Source organism: Colobus angolensis, unplaced genomic scaffold (genome assembly GCF_000951035.1).
Source record: "Colobus angolensis palliatus isolate OR3802 unplaced genomic scaffold, Cang.pa_1.0 Scaffold137, whole genome shotgun sequence".
In the NCBI taxonomy this organism is placed as follows: Eukaryota; Metazoa; Chordata; class Mammalia; order Primates; family Cercopithecidae; genus Colobus; species Colobus angolensis.
In genome coordinates, this window is record NW_012114455.1 from 4176811 (window position 1) to 4194309 (window position 17499).

At 43.9% G+C, this 17499-nt stretch overlaps 1 protein-coding gene across 1 annotated transcript in view; it reads right to left on the reverse strand.

Annotated features, from left to right (window-relative positions):
* ETS1 (v-ets avian erythroblastosis virus E26 oncogene homolog 1) overlaps window positions 1-17499 on the reverse strand; it is a 130071-nt gene that overhangs the window by 83572 nt on the left and 29000 nt on the right. Inside the window, exon 3 of the mRNA XM_011934653.1 lies at window positions 15121-15265. Coding sequence (XP_011790043.1) covers window positions 15121-15265 — 145 coding nt within the window. The remainder of the gene's footprint in view (window positions 1-15120; window positions 15266-17499) is intronic.

A 17499-nucleotide genomic window follows, 5' to 3' on the forward strand; every position in this document is an offset into this window, starting at 1 on the left:
GACCAAGACACTAACCATCCCTCCACTAGCTGGGACAAGTTTGGACAGCTAAGATACAAATAGTTATCAAATCCTCTGCTCTGTGGCAAGTATTAGGCTAGGCATTGAGGATACAGAAATAAACGGTGAAGTCCTTTTGCCTTAGAAGGAGAGGAGCCATAACACAAAAAGTTTTCTGAGCTGAGCTTTGGGTGTTATTCTAAATTACTGCAAAATTTGTGTTTTGTTTTGTTTTGTTTTAATTTTTGTTACTTCTTAACCGATTTTTAAATCTTGGGTAGTACCCACAATGACCCTGACAGATTAATAACCTGGTTTGCTTCTCCAGCAGACCTTAACTGAGTGCCCGTGGCAATGTAGGCACTCCACTAGGTGCCAGAAACATGACAAGGACAAAGCCCCTGCCCTCAAGCTGTACATAGTCTCAGAAGAAAGACAAAACAATGATTGCAGTATGGTGCAATGATCTCTACAATACAGGTACTCACCAGTATCATGGGAACACAACTGGGGTCTGAACACAGGTATTGAGTATAATAAGGGCTCCATACGAGAGCTATGTAGAAAATAAAGTAATGGGACTGGCGACTAAATATGAAAATATAGTGGCCGTCTGCTGCTTTTCTCTCTCTAGTCTTTTCCTTCTTTTTCCAGTACAGGGACCCCCCATTTTCCTTTAGGAAACTGTCTCTTTTAGCTCTGGTGGAACTGCTGATCACAGTACCCCTACACCTCCTATTCACAAAGGTGGTAATGTCCCACATGGTGAATTAGCGTGCCCCACCCCCATTATTTCTTTCATTGCCTTCGGGATGGGCATACAGACCAGGAATTTTATATAAAACCATCAGGAACAAGGAATTCTTTTTTGTTTGTTTGTTTTTTTGAGACTGAGTCTCGCTCTGTCGCCCGGGCTGGAGTGCAGTGGCCGGATCTCAGCTCACTGCAAGCTCCGCCTCCCGGGTTCACGCCATTCTCCTGCCTCAGCCTCCCGAGTAGCTGGGACTACAGGCGCCTGCCACCTCGCCCGGCTAGTTTTTTGTATTTTTTTAGTAGAGACGGGGTTTCACCGTGTAGCTCAGGATGGTCTCAATCTCCTGACCTCGTGATCCGCCCGTCTCGGCCTCCCAAAGTGCTGGGATTACAGGCTTGAGCCACCGCGCCCGGCCAAGGATTTTTTAATGAGGTCTATGACTATGGACTTCTCTTCTTCCACCAAAGCAGACGTGAGCTAGAATGAGAGAAAAGGAAAAGGGGAAGAGGGAGGAGGAAGAGCAGGAAGAGGAGAGGAGGGAGGAGGAGAAGGGTAAAAGACTTGAGAAGATTATTGGATTCCCTAGAATCCCCCAGGCTGACTCTTCTACTGGACTTCCCATCTGTTAAGTCAGGAAATTCTTTCTTACACTGAAGCTAGTTTGAGTCAGGCGTCTGCCACTTACAAACAAAAAGATCCTTCCTTGGCCAACACAAGTGTGAACGTATTTAAAAAAAAAAAAAAAAAACAGGGGAGAGGGAGTCAATAACTACCAGTTCTCTAGCCTGGTGATTGGTAGCTGATAGTGACCTTCATCAAAACAAGAGAGAGGTTAAAGACACCAACAATCCCTCCACTAGCTACAGAGTTACAGGTTACAGAGTCAAGAGAAAGCAGTGAGCTCAGTTTTAAGTCTGGAGTATCTGTGTGTGACTCAGGTGAACACCAGTCACAAAAAATACCCATGGAAGACACCCTCCATGTATTAACCATTAAGTGATGACATCAAAATGCCTTCCCTCCCTATTATTCTTTGATTTATAAATTTTCTTTAGGACCAGCATGGTGGCTCACACCTGTAATCCCAACATTTTGGGAGGCCGAGATGGGTGGATTACCTGAAGTCAGGAGTTCAGGACCAGCCTGGCTAATATGGTGAAAACCCATCTCTACAAAAAAAATACAAAAATTAGCCAGGCATAGTGGCGAGCAACTGTAATCCCAGCTACTCGGGAGGCTGAGACAAGAGAATTGCTTGAACCCTGGAGGCAGAGGTTGCAGTGAGCCCAGATCGTGCCATTGCACTCCAGCCCAGGCGACGAGCGAAACTCTGTCTCAAAAAAAAAAAATTATTTAAAGAGGTATGTTTTATAATAATTTATTTTTCAAAGTAAACTGAATGTGATATATATGCACATAGAAAAGTACTAGTTCACAGTCAGGAAGAGGGAAAAGATTATGCATTTCAAAGCTACCAGAACAGCATAAATTCTCTCCCCCATCTTTGCAGCAGAACTTTCCCTTCTGTTAAAGACAGGGAAAAATGATCACTTTCCACCTGCCCATTCTGACACAGACATTTGGAAAATGAAAAAAGTAAGTGACCAGTAACAATGGGGGAGGTGCAGGCATACATTTCAGACCTTCTCTCCTTAGCCCCGAAAATCTACTGGTTGAGTTTTCATACCAGCATGCCCAGCTCATGCCTCCTTTTTGCCTCTCTCGCTGCAGCAGAATTAAAAGATTACTCTCAAACTCAACGGCTCTCCTTTCACATCTGGCCTGCTCTTTCCCACTCGATCATTTCCTAAAACATTCCCTTAAATTCCCTTAAAAGGTTGTGAAAATTTTATCTTACGTGATAGAACCAGAAGGATAATAATTAAAAAATTACTCATACTCCTTCTGAAATATCCTGAAAGATATTTGAGAGGGGAGGTAATTTATAAACTCTAATAATGGATTTCAGAGTCATATTTTCCCCCTCACTAATCTAAATCCCTCTTTTTCCATTTAATCTCATTGTGTTCTTAGTCTTCAGTGGATCTAAAAAACAGCTGCTGACTCCCTAATGACATTTTAGGAAGAGTTAAGTCTACACTTATATTTAATCTTAATTAATTTTATACTTAATTCCAACTTACTGCTCACCTAAAGCTCAATGTCTATGAAAAATAAATGAAAACTCTGAAGAGGAAAAGTCAAGCAAAAGATGTGTGGATACATGTTATAGCACTTCACGGTATGGTACTATTAAAGCTGAGTACGTCCAAATTGTGGAAACTGCCCTAAATGTCATAAGAAAGTCAGTTCCTTGTATATTTTACAATTTAAATTATATTAAAAGCTCTTTGAGATAAAAATAGGTATAGAGCAAGCTGTTTCTTCAATTGCTTTAAAAACCTGTGAGATCAGAAAGGAATTTTGAAAGGGCAGATGGAAAAGTGATTGTTTACTAAAAAAATATATATATATAATATATGGTATTTCCCTCTTCTGTAGCCCAGTTAGTAGGGCTGAGAGATGCAGGCAGCCCTAGGGAAATGTAGGGAAATGTGGATAAATGTACTGAGGCTACATGCCTAATCCCTGAGCCCCTCACCCCTGCCTTCTCCCAGTTCTGCTCAAAGACATTGCAGTTCCATTCTTTTCCAAGGCTCTCCCTCTCCCCGTCTCCAGAGCAGCAGCCTTGCATCACATTGAGTTTAAAATAAAGAAATGCTTTTCCTAAAGAATTCGCACACAAATAATCTCATTACCCCAGTGCTTAGGTTTATACAGCAGACGTCTTCTGCCAGGAAAAGAAAAAAAAAAAAAAATGCACTCTACACTCACTCACATGGAACAGCTGCGAGGAGAGAAATGGTATTTAATTCATTGTGAAATATTCAACAATGGCTACACTGCACTTTTAAAAGCCTTTTGATAGTAAAACCCACAGGGAACAGCCCATCCTGTGTGCTGAAAAGCAGCTTCCCCACAATTAGTCTCTCTATTCAGAGGTCTGGGAAGTCTGTGTAAACTTCAGCACGTGCTATGTACACTGTGGGTAGCTTCAAGGGTATAACCTTTCAGAAACTTCTTAGGGTTTAGTCTTGCTCAGTGACTCTGTCTGCTCACAGAGCTGGCTGGTTGGGGGAAGGGGAGGCAGTGTAAGGGGACAAAGGGAGTATGATGCTTAGGTGAAGAGGTAAGCAAACCCTCTACACCCTAACTGAATGCCCAACAAAGGAAAAACCATTCTCTGGAAGAGCTTTGCAAATTATCAGGCTTCCTCGTGCCCTTAAGTGACCAATATTGGACTCCAAGAAACCAGAGAGAAGATACAAAAGAAACCAGGTAACAGTGTCTTGTTTTCCCTTTTTCATCCCTGTGGCATTTGTATGGGTCTCTGCTTTGTGGGAAAGCTAGGAAACCTTATCTATTCTTATCCTGGAGGTGGGCAATTGTCACAAACTGTGAGACAGCAATGAAGATGTGAACAAATGTTTGGGCAGGCAAAATGTGTATGGTGGTTAAGAACATGCACTTTGGAGGAATATTTATGTTTAATTACCAATCTGCCTCCCAGAATTAGGCTTCTTTGGGGAGGTGAGTCTTATTTATCTCATCTGTAAAATGGGAATAGTATCCCCCTCATAGGAATGTTGTAAAAGCAAAAGACCACATATATGCGATCCTTGGCAGACAGAAGGCGTTTAACGAATGGTAACCACTGTACCTCTCAAGCAGCTCTAGAAGAACAGGCCTTCTTTTGGACTTTCTGGAGTAAGATTACTAGAATTGGAAGAGAATGGGCTATGAGCTATTTTTCATCTATATTTTAATTTATAATTGATCAGTTAAGAAGCAACATAGAAATATGCACAGATATCTAACAGGAAGTTCAGAGGGATCTAAACCATGTTAAAAACACAACAAAAGATTAAAATTCAAGAAAATATTGCATCATGGTAGCTGGTTTTATTGTTCAGGAACTTTAAATTCAGAGTTTTCAAAACCCGAAGTATTGATGAGATGTCCAAATATTTCAGGTATGGTTGAAGTGAGCCCAACAACTTTCTATTATTTCTAATCTCTACTCAACTCTCCAGGAACAGCCCACAGTCATTTCTGTCTCAAGGAGCCAGCCACTTTCATTATAAAACCCAAAATTCAACCAGTAGACATTCACCAGGATGCGAGCTCCAAACCCTGCTCAGCTAAGAATATCCACCTGATGTATTGACCAAAGATGAAAATGCTAAGACATTGCTGGGAAGTTCAAAGTAGTTGACTCGGGTTGGGTAATCTGTCTAGACTGGAGAAGTCTGAAAATGGCCTCCACTTTTCTAAGTGAGTTTGTAGCAGTAGATGTAACAGTCAATGGTTCCAACAGAAGCTGATGATCAGAAATGAGGGCTAAGACTCCAAAAGAATGACCTTGGTTCAGGAGCAGTGAGCTGAGAGAGTCTGTAGCACCCAGGAGTTTCTCTGCCATAGTCATTCCTATATACAGTCTCTTGGCCATGAGGGATTCGTTCCAGGACAATCTCTTGCCTAAGATACCAAAATTCATATACACTCAAGTCCCTGATATAAAATGGTGTAGTATTTGCAAATAACCTATGCACATCCTCTCATACACTTTAAGTCATCTCAAGTTTACTCATAATACCTAATACAATGTGAATGATATGTAAATAGTTGCTATACTGTATTGTTTAGGGAATAATGACAAGAAAAAGTCAGTACATGTTCAGTACAGATGCAAATATTCTTAACTTTTTTGTTTGTTTGTTTGTTTTTTGCTCTGAAGTTGGTTGAATCCATGAATGCAGAACCCATGGACACGAAGAGCCAAGTGTACATTGTTTGCAGTGGGGAAGGGGTTAGCTCTGAATTTCTGTACCCCATTCCCTTTAGCAGCCCTATTTCTACATCTTTTCTTCCCTACATGACATAAGGATGCTGGGGAAAATCTATTGTGCACTAGAAAGTCCATGAGACGCAGGTCACAGTGTGACTTTCCTGTGGTGCTTTGACACAGACTGAAGCTCCCCATCTCTACCTCCAGCTCACTTTAGGGAGGTCCCAGGTTCACAGTTTTCCTGGGGTGTTTACAGAGATCATCCTGAGGAGCATGAAATGAAAAAATATGTTAAAGAAAAAGGAGAGATCTGGCTAGCCTTTGGGCAAGGCTTCATGCTTCTGTCTCAGAGACAATGGAATGGAAACAACTTCCAGATTTAAATGCACTCTCTTGGGACTGACCAGAGCAGGGAGAAGGGATTTATAGGAAGGAAGTTTATACCAGAGAATTCATCCCAGTTCAACAAAATATGCATTGCGTACTCTAGAAGTACAATGTGCTAAGTGCCGCAGGAAGGTACAAATGTACCTTTCCCTTGGAACAGTAGTTTTTAACCTCTTTGGGAGTCTCAAACAACTTTAAGATCCTTAAAAAAATTTCTGCACAAAATTTCAGCAGGATCACACTTTCCTGAAACTTCCCTGGGCAAGAACCCCTGCTCCATGAGAAACAGCAGGTCTAAGATATGGCAGAAAGTTGTCAAGATTGATTTTTTTTTAAATGTATGAGGTATGTAAGATGTCCAGTAAAAATGGCAAAGGAACTCTGTAGCTACTTAAATCACTGGTATTTCTGCCTCTCAAGCACTACTTCAGCAAGTCTCAGGAGGTATGGAAAAGACCGAAGACACAGCTTTGAAAACTGATGGCTTTGTTTTTTTGTTTTGTTTTGTTTTTTTAATTCCACCTAACAGAGATCCCAAAGTCCTGTTTTCTTAAATAGCAAGAAAGTTGAAAGAGGCAAACAATTCTTCAAAGGTCATGAGGAATCTAACTGGGATGTCCAGGAATGGAGTGGGAAAAGTGTATCCCTATTTTAAAAAATAGGGATGGTGGGGAGGGTGTGGCCAAATGACTAGATCAAGACATGGGGCAGGGTCTGGACTGAAAGCTGAGGGGCCACTCACACTGGCAGCTTTGGGGACAGCCAAGGTTGCCCCATGCTTCAGTGGGACGGTGATTTTTCTCAGAGTGCAATTAGGCCTCATGTTTGACTGTTGACCTCTGTCCCGTGAGCTATTTATGCTCTTCAGACAGCAGTGAGGGAAGAAGTCAGTGAAGATGGAACCCGGAGGCATTCAATAGGGAAAACAAGAGGTAGAAAGAAAGAAAAAGAAAAAAGGAAGAGCGAGGAAGGAAGAAAGCAAAGGGAAGGGAAGGGAAGGGAGCGAAAAAGAAGTGAGAGAGTAAGGAAGAAAAGGAGGAAGGGGAACCCTGGGCAATTACGGTAATGTATGAAAAGGTAACCTATGAAATCATGAGTTAAGAGCCTTCTCCATGCCATGCCTGGTGCTTTGCCATTTCCACATTCAATACGATTTTGTTGCTGTTGTTGTTGTTGTTTATTAAATTTCTCCCTTCACAGTAATTCTGTGAGGTCGGCACTATTATATTACAAGCGAGGAAACCGAGGCTCAGAGGGTTCAGTGATTCGTCCAGGGTTGCACAGCTGGTGGATGGCAGGGCTGAAACCTGTGCCCCAACCAGCCCTACCCAGCTCTCTTGATCCTTTGTTAAACGGTAACGACACACACACTTACCTATCTCTCTATCTTCACAACCTATCTAGACCTCCCTGTAACCTCTTGCAAAACTAAATCTAAGCCCTCAATCTCTTCTGTTCCAACCGTCTGTTTCTTCAGCCCCGCTTGGGCACAGGCGCTGCCACAGGCCGAAGGGCGAGGTTCAGGCCGAGGCAGCCCACGCCCGTCCTCTGCTGCCTCCTCTCCTGGGAGTGGAAAGCTCGTCCCGGGACGCCCCAGCTCCGGGCCGGCTTCGCCTGCGCCTGCGTTGCTGGCAGCGCCGGGGTTAACCCGCCCGCCCTGCGGAGCAATGATTTCTGTTTTATTTCAGCAGGGGAAGTGTGTGCTGCCTGATTAGCCTGATGGTTTCCTCTTTTCCCATAACCTCCAGACCCCCATGGCCCAAGTGTTTACTCTCTGAAATAAAAAATCTGCTGGTGTTTTTCTTTTTGTGTGCTCGTGTATTTTGGGAGGATTGCAGGGGAGGAAGGCGGGGTGGGGTTAGGGACCGGGAGGCTGGGGGAGGGGAGCGGGCCGCCTCCTCCAGCTGCAGGCTCCGGGCTGAGACCCCTGGCTGCAGTGCAAGAAAGCAACTTATTAATGAGGGAGCTGGGTCTCCTGCCTCGCCAGCTATAAACACAGTGAACATCTGGAGAGAGAGCCCGTGTCTCCAGGCGGCCAGACACAGCACTACAGGCTGTCCCTGCGGCGCAGTCCGCCCCCACCCTCCACTCTCACGCGCCCCTCGCCCCTCCGCTGGGCTCCGGCTCCCACCTCATCCGCCCACCCGAAGACGTCCATTCACCCAGTGCCGCGGCCGAAGCCGAGCGGGGCCTGACGCCAGCCAGCGGCGTCCACCGTCCCACCCCCCTGCGAGGAGTTCCAGGAGAGGGGTCAAACTGCTTGAATCGCATAAGAACTCGGTGCCCCAGGGACCTTTTCCCAACTCGGACTAAATATTTGTGGTTTGAAAAAGTTGAGAGAACGTTTTTTTTTTTCTCCGCAGCCCCCTGGGAGTCCCAGCGCAATGCTGTTACTTCCTAGGATGTTTGAGAAGCTGCGCGTCCGAGGGCAGGCCTGCGGAAGGCTTGCCTTTCCGTGGTCACTCCACGGACCCAGCCTGGAGGCTTGCGTTTCTCTGTCTTGGTTTCCTTCCTTCCGGGGGACCTGGAGGGGTGATTTACATTTGTAAAGGCCGTTCCAAGCCCTCCTTCCTCGGGGCTGTTGGGGTCACTCCCGAGAGCATGGGGTCTCTGGTCTCTAACCTGGGTGTGAGGCTCTTTCTGGTCCTCGCTAGGCTGGCCTCTCCTTTCACTGGTGAAATGAAGCACAGTGAAGGCACAGTGGGCAGATGCCAGCACATTAGCCTTGAGAAGGTAAGAGTGGGCAGGACTCAGACGTCAGTGAGCATCTGGTTTCTTTGATTGACCTGAATCCACACTCCCACCGTGGCGAAAGGAAAAAGAAGAAAAGCAGCGTTTTTGTATTGGTCCCCTGTGATAGGCCATGACCTTTTAAGTATACTACCCTCATGCAGTGGGCACAAGAATTCTTTGGAAAGACTGTATTTCACCTGTGAAAGGTGAGGGTTGGGAAGCTCAGTGGACTTAGCCACGGCCGAGGACCCCTATCGGGCAATGCTGATGGGTTCCCGAGGCATAGGCTGGCTCTTCCCTCAACACCAGGCCAAACCCTCTGCTTGGACTTCACACTCTTCAATCACACTCAAAACGTATACCCAAAGTCCTTGTGATCTGAATATGAAATAGTACCAGCTCAAAAGCTACCAAGGCAGCAGGAGGTGGGAGGAATAAGAAAGAGGCCATGTAGGAAGCAGGAGCAACTTCAGTCCACAGCTGATCAGAGGCAGGTCCTCCACTTACTGAGTACGGAGTCCGACATTCGCAGAATCGCAGTAGCAGATGAGCAAACTGACAGAGCGTGTATGCGGGAGGCATCAGGCATGTGGACTCTCCCTAGTGGACTGCCTGGGCTAGGCTGGCCTTGCTTTCCTTCCTCTTTCCAACCTCTGGCCCTCTCAGAGATGGGATGGGGATATGTGTCAAGGCTGTTCCTGCATCAGGCTTCTCTCAGTACTGTCCCCTGGGAGTAGCTTGTCAGGGCAGCTGGGCCCCAACCTCTGCCTTCTGTGAAAGGCGGGAACCTAAGATAGGGTTACAGCTTGTTCCTCCCAAACAGCACAGCCATCCAGGCAGAATCCAAAAAGGTCCACGTTTCCCCATCTCCCTTTATGTTTGGACTTCAGACAGGAGTTTAATTCCCTAGTCTTGTGCTAGAGAATATTTGGGCATTAGCATAGACAATTCCTCCTTGAGCTGGACAATTGAAAGAATAAAAAATAAATAAACCCTGAGACCAGAGTGGCCCAGTTGTGTTTCCAATTCACTTCGCCTGGACTCCCTATAAGTCTTCTCTGAGAGGAACAGTCCAGCCTCTTCTCAGGGACAGCATTAGTCCAATGTTAACAACATCCGTAAAGCACACACACTCTCAGGACCAGAACTGTTCTGAAGAACAAAGAACCTGACACAGACCCTCTAGAAAAGAAAAGCACACCCTGAATGAGGAAAGAAGAGAGGGGTGCAGCAGATGATAGAGTCTGAAACATCATTCTGTAAAACCACAGACCTGCTATAAGAATAAACATTTCAGAGCAAGGTGAGTTTCCATTTAACAAGTCTCTCTGGCACTCCCTCAGCGTTCTCAACACTTAAAAGCCAAATTGGAGGCATCTGTGTTTCCTGCTGAGACATCCCACCTGGTTGTGGATAGCCCTTTCCAAACATTGGCCCAGGTTTGATCTCTCCCAGCCGCTAGGCCGTCTGAGAAAGCCCCAGGAGGGACTATGAACTCGGACCCTCAGCATATCTCCCATTTGAACTTCCAAAGTTTATTTGGGAAAGACATTCTTTAGTTCCACCATTTTGTTAGTAAATTTGTTTTAGAGATTTTAGTGAGATCCAACGCCACACATTAACACTGCCAAACTTTATGTCATAAATAAGTGTAATATTTCATATGGAAACCATTTGCTCTAGTATGTAAATGTACACCCACACACACACTTGCATAAAAGTTGTTTTAAAGGAGAACTGAGGCTTCCCATTTTCCATATATCTTCTCAGTATCCTGGGCATGGCACTAGTCACCAAACGTGTTCAACCAATCAGTGGGTCACTCTATGACTCAATGAAACGCAGTTTGGACTCCCAAAATGCACTTCGGGACAATGAGTCATAATAGCAAATATTCATATCAGGCTTGCTAAGTGACGGCACTGTTTTATGTTTTACACGTATTAGTGGTTCTCAGTGTGATCTCTAGACCAGCAGCATCAGCAGCACCTGAGAACTTATTAGAAATGCAAATTTTGAGCCCTAGCCTAGACTCACTGAATCAGAAACGCTGGGGGTAGAACTCCATAACCAGTGTCTTAACAAGCCCTAAAGTGATTCTCATGTACCCTGGGAGTTTCTGCTTCAATAAGCCTGGGGTACGGCTCAAGATTTTGCATTTCTAACAAGTTCTCAGATGATAGTGATGCTGCTGGTCTGGGGACCACGCTTGGAGAATCGTTGGTATAGATCCGAAAACTGGGTGACAAAGATTAAGTTGTCTAAAGTCACACAGTTAGGAAGAACTGATGCAAACACAAGCGACCTGGGTCCAGTGTCTGGGTTCTTTCCTATTACACGAAATAAATGTCCTTTCTCATGAAGAATGGGAAGCAGCAGATAGGCTGTAAATGTGGTTCAGTGAAGGTTTTGCTGTGTTCAGTGACCAAAGACATAGCAAACTGCATTCTACAAGAAGAAAAAGTGTTGTCTTGTTTCTCAAATCAAGGACCATGGTAATAAGACTGTAGGTTCCTCCTCATGAAGGTAAGTTGTGCTTCCTATGTTCTCTAGCTCCAGGCTGCTTCCCAGCTCTAAGCAAGTATTTTGCAAAAGTGTACTTTGCTCACAACATCACATCTGTAAGTTTGGCTGATTCCAGACAAATCCATCCTTGAAATGAAAAATAATTTGATACTATAACATTTTGGAAGAGTGCTAAGTAAGCATCATATTTTCTGATAGAAACTATGACCACTCATGAGCATCAAAACTGTGAGGCTAAAATCAAATATGGACCGCTGGCATTGATGGGATGGATTGAGTTCCTGTGTCCTGCGGGCTCAGTTGGGTCTCTGATGTCGGTTTTGGAAAACAGGCAGTGTCTGACTTCAGCTAGGTCTGGGCACCACTCTGAAGCTCACTACTACTACCCTGTATATCCAACAGGACTGTGGGTAGGAACTAGTCATGACAGTTAATGACAGTAAAACGTCAGTGAGCTCTTAGAGACAGGAGCAAGAGACTGAAATATAAAAATGATTCTTGTTATGATGGTTGGAGAGAAAGGGCTGAGGTTGAGGGACAGAATAGAGGAAGGGAGCAGAGAAGAGGCAGGGTCAGTGGCTCCACTCCAGTCAGACTATAAACAGTAACAGACATTTCAGCCATGTCTTGTGTAAGAGGCTCCATTGATTCACAAGGTTCCCTAACAGAAGGATGACGAGAAGCTGAGACAGAAAGGACCCATTCATTCATGCAGAACACCAGCACTCAGCCCCATTGGCTCTCGCTAATGGCTCCAGGCTGATAGGGAGGAGGGGGAAGAGGCGGACGGTAGGAGGAGGCAGAAATGAAAGAAAATGATGACTACAAGATTGTTGTGAAGAAATGTACAGCTGCACAGGCAATTGCATGCAAATGTGGCTTCCCTTTTTAGCTGTATAGCTAATGTCCTCAGATTCATCTATTTTTCTCTTTCATGTTATCTTCCCCTCCCGTTCTTGCCTTGTCTTTTTCTGGGCTCCCCACTTATTTTCCCTTTCCCATTCATCTTTCATCTTCCTTTCCAATTATTCCCTACCACGCTACTAATATCCACCTTTATTTTCTGTCCATTTTCACACATCTTTCTTCCACCATACCCGCTTTATCATCTATTTTGTCCAATCGATTCCCAACAGGCCTTGGCGCCTGAGTATTCTCTCCCACTCACCTGGTAAGGCTTTCCCTCATTCATACTTTCTCTCTGCTTGATTCTCTCTTCCCCTTCCCTCCCACCCTTCCGCCACCCTCTTCCTCCTCCTCCTCCTCCTCCTCCCCCTCCTCATCCTCCTCCTCCTCCTCCTCAGCCTCTGCCCCTTCGTGAATAGGAACAACATTCTGAAAAGGCTTGCTCATTCCTTGGTGGCCCCTCCTGTCAGTATTCTCTGCACTGACAGATGTGTAGTCCTTGGAAAAGAAGTTCATTCATCCCTTCTGAGAGCACAAACGTGAGGGGGGAGCAGGGGTGGGCAGTAGCCATGAGAGGGAGGACGGGAAGGAAACCAAAGTTATAAATAGGATAAAAGAAGATGAAAAAAATGTTGAGTATTTTTTCTCTTTCTTTATATTCAACACATCTCCAAGTAAATGTGCCACAGCTGGAGAAATCATTGGTTGGTCTATGTCTTCATCTCCCTTCCCTATAACCCCAAGATCCCCATCCAAACAACACCCATCGCTGAGGAGAGCTGGACCACAGCCCAGAAATAATCCCTCCAACTCCTTCATCTGGGAAGCTCAAAAGTTAAAGGAGGGGCTAGAAAGGCTCAGGGTTCTTGCCAAACATTTCCATCAGAGGGAGTCTAGGACAGTGGGAACTACAACCATCACATTTGTGAAGAGATTGCCCCCAACTGGTAGGGGCCACACCCCAATGGAAGCTGTGTGCCATCTCTGAGCTGTGATTGATGGCAACCCAGGTCATTCTAGGAATGGTTATTATATGCCCCAGTCTTCTCAACCTACCAAAAGCCGGGGTGACCCCAGCTTCCTTCTTGCAACTATAAACTATGAGAGGAAGATGATATTATCCTGCTATAAGTCCTTGCATTTTAAAGCTGTTCTTCATACGCTTCCCAAACACTGTCTCATAGGCCATGAAATAAAAACGTCTTTACCTTTGAGAAACTTAACAAAGAGCAGCATGAAAAATCATCTGCACTTGGGAGTGCATGTACTTCTCAGTTAAGGAAAAGGAAGGCCATGTCTCTTTGCTATGAAGAAGAGACATTCTGATCTTCAGGCTATGAGCAAACAGAGAAGGCCTCAGCCATTAATAAGATGTAACTTGTAGCAAGCAGAGACCATCCAGAGCTGAAAGTGTTAAATCAAGGCAGCTTTAATCTCAGTTGCATTGGGAGATATAAGACTTAAGCCTTGTGGCATTGATAGGATTCAAGAATTATACAAATATAAACACAACCATTTTGACCTTTTGCTTATACAAACAAAATCTATTTTGTTTAAAATTTTAAAGGATCACTTTTCTCGTGTCCTCAAATTTTTACTCCTTAAGTCTAACCTGTGAACAGGTACAAAATACTCCCATCTCCCTTGTGAAATGGGTAGGTAGCTGAGACTTTTGTATATATGCTTAGAGGAACTGAGATACCAAGCAGAAAGTGACAGCATAAATATTATTATGTCTACAATCCAGGGCAGTGCCAAAGAATACCTCAAAGATCAATGGCTATTGAGTCAAGGGAACATGGGACACAGGAATTGATTTCATTCTGCCCCGGACAGAAACCAGGCAAATGAAAAGCTACTCCCCATGCGTCCTCACCCACCATACACACAGCCCACGGAGTGCCACAGCATCTTGCCCTTTGTCTGTTTATTCCTGATGAGCAATAAAGCATGGACAACAAAGCAAACATTTATTTTACTTCTTCACTGTTATTTAAGTAATTGGCCAAAGAATGTTGTGGGGTAAAATAACACTGAACCAAAAAGTAGCCTTCAAGTTAATGACTCCCCCTGCCATGCCCTGCCCAGGTCATTCCCTAGAATTACGTTTTCCCAACATGTAAGAGTAATGACATTTTTATACTAAGAATTCATCCTGGGAGAAAACACGGATTTTGACTGGCTATTTCGTATTCAAATATGTTATAACATAGTCTCATGTAAAAGTGAACTTAATATCTGAATTGATTATTTCAAAATCCCCAAATTCAAATTTAACCTTTTTTGTTTAGAAAAAAAGAAACAAACAAAAAAAAACACTAGCTGGTAAACCAAGGACTAATGGAATTGTGAGAAACAGAGAGTCTCCTGAAAACAGCATGGATACGAGGACTTCAGACTCCTGAGGTCCCCGGGAATGCAGATCCATTGATTTGAGAGCTCTCTGGAGGAGACTCCCGCTCACCAGAGGGCAGCACTGCCACCAGCAAATGGAAGGAGAGAAGGGAGAGAGGGACAGAGGCAAAAGAAGCAGGATCCGGTGGGCACGGACAGAGAGGCCGGGAACAGGGGAAACAGATGACCATCGAAAGAAAGCATGTTTTTTAAGAAGGCCGAGCAATTCACACAACTCTGTTTATCCAGTTCAGACTCTGTGACTGCAAAACTTCTAGGCTCTCTGACAACAGCCAAAACGGGTGTCAGGAAATGCAGGGTAGGCAAAACTATTTGCAAGGTGGAGACCTAAAGCAACCTTTCTTGGGCCCATTCCTAGAGTTTAGACTTCCTGTCGGGGAATAAAGTAACCCAAAATTTATGGAGAAGGCCCGGGACTTTCCATTCAAGAACAATAGCATCCGTACCCACATAAGCCATGGCAGCTGTTATTTGAAAGAATGCAGCCCTCATCAGATTTCCATTGTCCTTCAACTCTATCCTCATTCCCAGCTTTTGTTTATGTTCCTACCTGAGACACAGTGTTCAAGACCAGTAGGAACTTCCTGAGTTGCCATCTCATCCCAAAAGGGATAGCAAGGTCTTTGCTGGTGATAATTGGACTGGAAACCACAGGTCATTCGAGGATCTTCATAAGTGTTGCTAGGTCCTTGCCTCTGTGCAATAAAAAATAGAAGAAAACTTATTAGGAGGAAAATCTCAGTTTAGCCCTAAAGGAACTATGACTTCATATCATCCAGTCACATGTAAGTAGGAATCATCTATAGATGAACAGAACCAACTTTTGTTTTCTTCCCTTAACCCCCAACATAAAGACACAGGGAACGAGAAGAATTTCTGACTCAGACTGTATATGCATCTATCTTCCTCCATTTCTTCAAGTTTTTAAGGACTACTTTTTCTGGCCTTCAAATAAGAACTCATGGTTAACAGCAGGGTGGAATGCTGACCATCTTGAATTTATACACCCTTGACTTATTTTTAATGGTACCTTACTCTGTAAAAACATCATGAAAGGATATTCTTACAAGGCTTACTCCACTACCATACAACAAGTAAATGATAAATACCAAAGGAAAAAAAATGGACCTATGTAATAAAATTCACCTCATTGTTTGGTTAATCAGTGTGTATAGATTTTAAAGATATTGGTTGCTAGGCAGAAATTGTCCATTTCCCCCAATTTTCAAGGACTTGTACCACACTCTTAGTAGTTTTATGAACTCCATAAAATATACGATTCCAATCCACGTAGTACTCTCTTAAGGAAGATAAATGTGCTAAGTGGAAGGTCATGTTTTGCTGTGTTTAAAACCCTAGCGTTTGAAGCCAGGTATACATAATTCAAATCCCAGCTCTTCCACTTACCAACATGGAGCCTGGGCCTGATCCTTAATCCAAACCTTAGTTCATGCAATTGTAAAATGAAAATAATAGAAATTGGAAACATGTACATATAGTTCCAGCTATTCGGGAGGCTAAGGCAAGAGGATCACTTGAGCCCAAGAGTTTGAGGCTCAGTCAGAGCAACATAGCAAGACCCTACCTCTAAAAATAAAATGGAAGTAATAATACTTACCTCATGAAGTAGGACAATTGAATGAAATAATGTATGAGATAATTGTATATAAAGCAAAATAAAATATAAAATTGCATTTAATAAAATTATATATTATATGAAATGCATGTGATAAGTATGTAAGGCCTGGTCTTCAATATAAGGTAGGCATTATTTTAATTTAAGAGATCCTTAACATTCCTGGAAATGGGCACGTAGTGCAAAAACCAAGACACAAAAGAAAAAGCAGCAAATTCACGGAAAGAAGATTTCCTGAGACTAGGATTCTAATCTACACTGGCCCATCCTCGACTTTCTTTTTTTCTTTTTTATTATTACTCTCTTGGGCCCCTGTACCTTCGTAAAAACCCCAACTAAGAAAACCAAACGCTGCTAGAATTTAATATGGTTAAATCTATTGACATTACGGTCCCAATAAATGTGGCTCATAAGATGGTATCCTCACCCTTGAAGACTAGCTTGCAACTCCCAGAAAGATTCTCCAATTGGAGAACTTACGTCCTCTCTTCTTCTGAGCATACAAGAATTCAGTACTATTATGTTAGATTCAGTTGCCCACTATCTGCTCTCTTCCCCAATTTGCAATGGCCCATTCACTTAGGTTCAGTAAAAATAACAGAAGAGAATATATTGGCACAGAGAAAAATGACAATGGACCCAAAATGTAGAAGGTTCCATGCATATGATATTGGACCTGGTTTTCTATAATACTCATAAAATCATTCAAACTAGAGCTGGACGAAGTTTACTTTGGGGCTGTTTATCTTCCAACTGTGTTAAAGGTACTGAGGATGTAAGTTTCAATGGAAACGTCGCCAGTTGTGTTGCATCAAAGGCTAACATTCTTAGCCTGCTATTGCCAGGGGCCTTGATGAGCACTGTGAGAATGTAAATGGAGCAATGGCAGACTTGCCACCTATACGTGTGTGGGGCCAAGAGACAGGGGAACCATCAGTGAGAGTACACTACTGAGCATCAGTCGGAAAATGTTTCCTGGCCAGGCACAGTGGTTCACACCTGTAATCCCAGCACTTTGGGAGGCTGAGGAGGGTGAACCACCTGAGGTCAGGAGTTCGACACCAGCCTGGACAACATGGTGAAACCCCATCTCTACCAAAAATACAAAAATTAGCTGGGCGTGGTGGCAGGAGCCTGTAATCCCAGCTACTAGGGAGGCTGAGGCAGGAGAATCGCTTGAACCTGGGAGGTGGAGGTTGCACTGAGCCGAGATCGAGACCATGCCACTGCACTCCAGCCTGGGTGACAGAGCAAGACCCCATCTCAAAAAAAAAAAAAAAAAAAAAAAAGAAA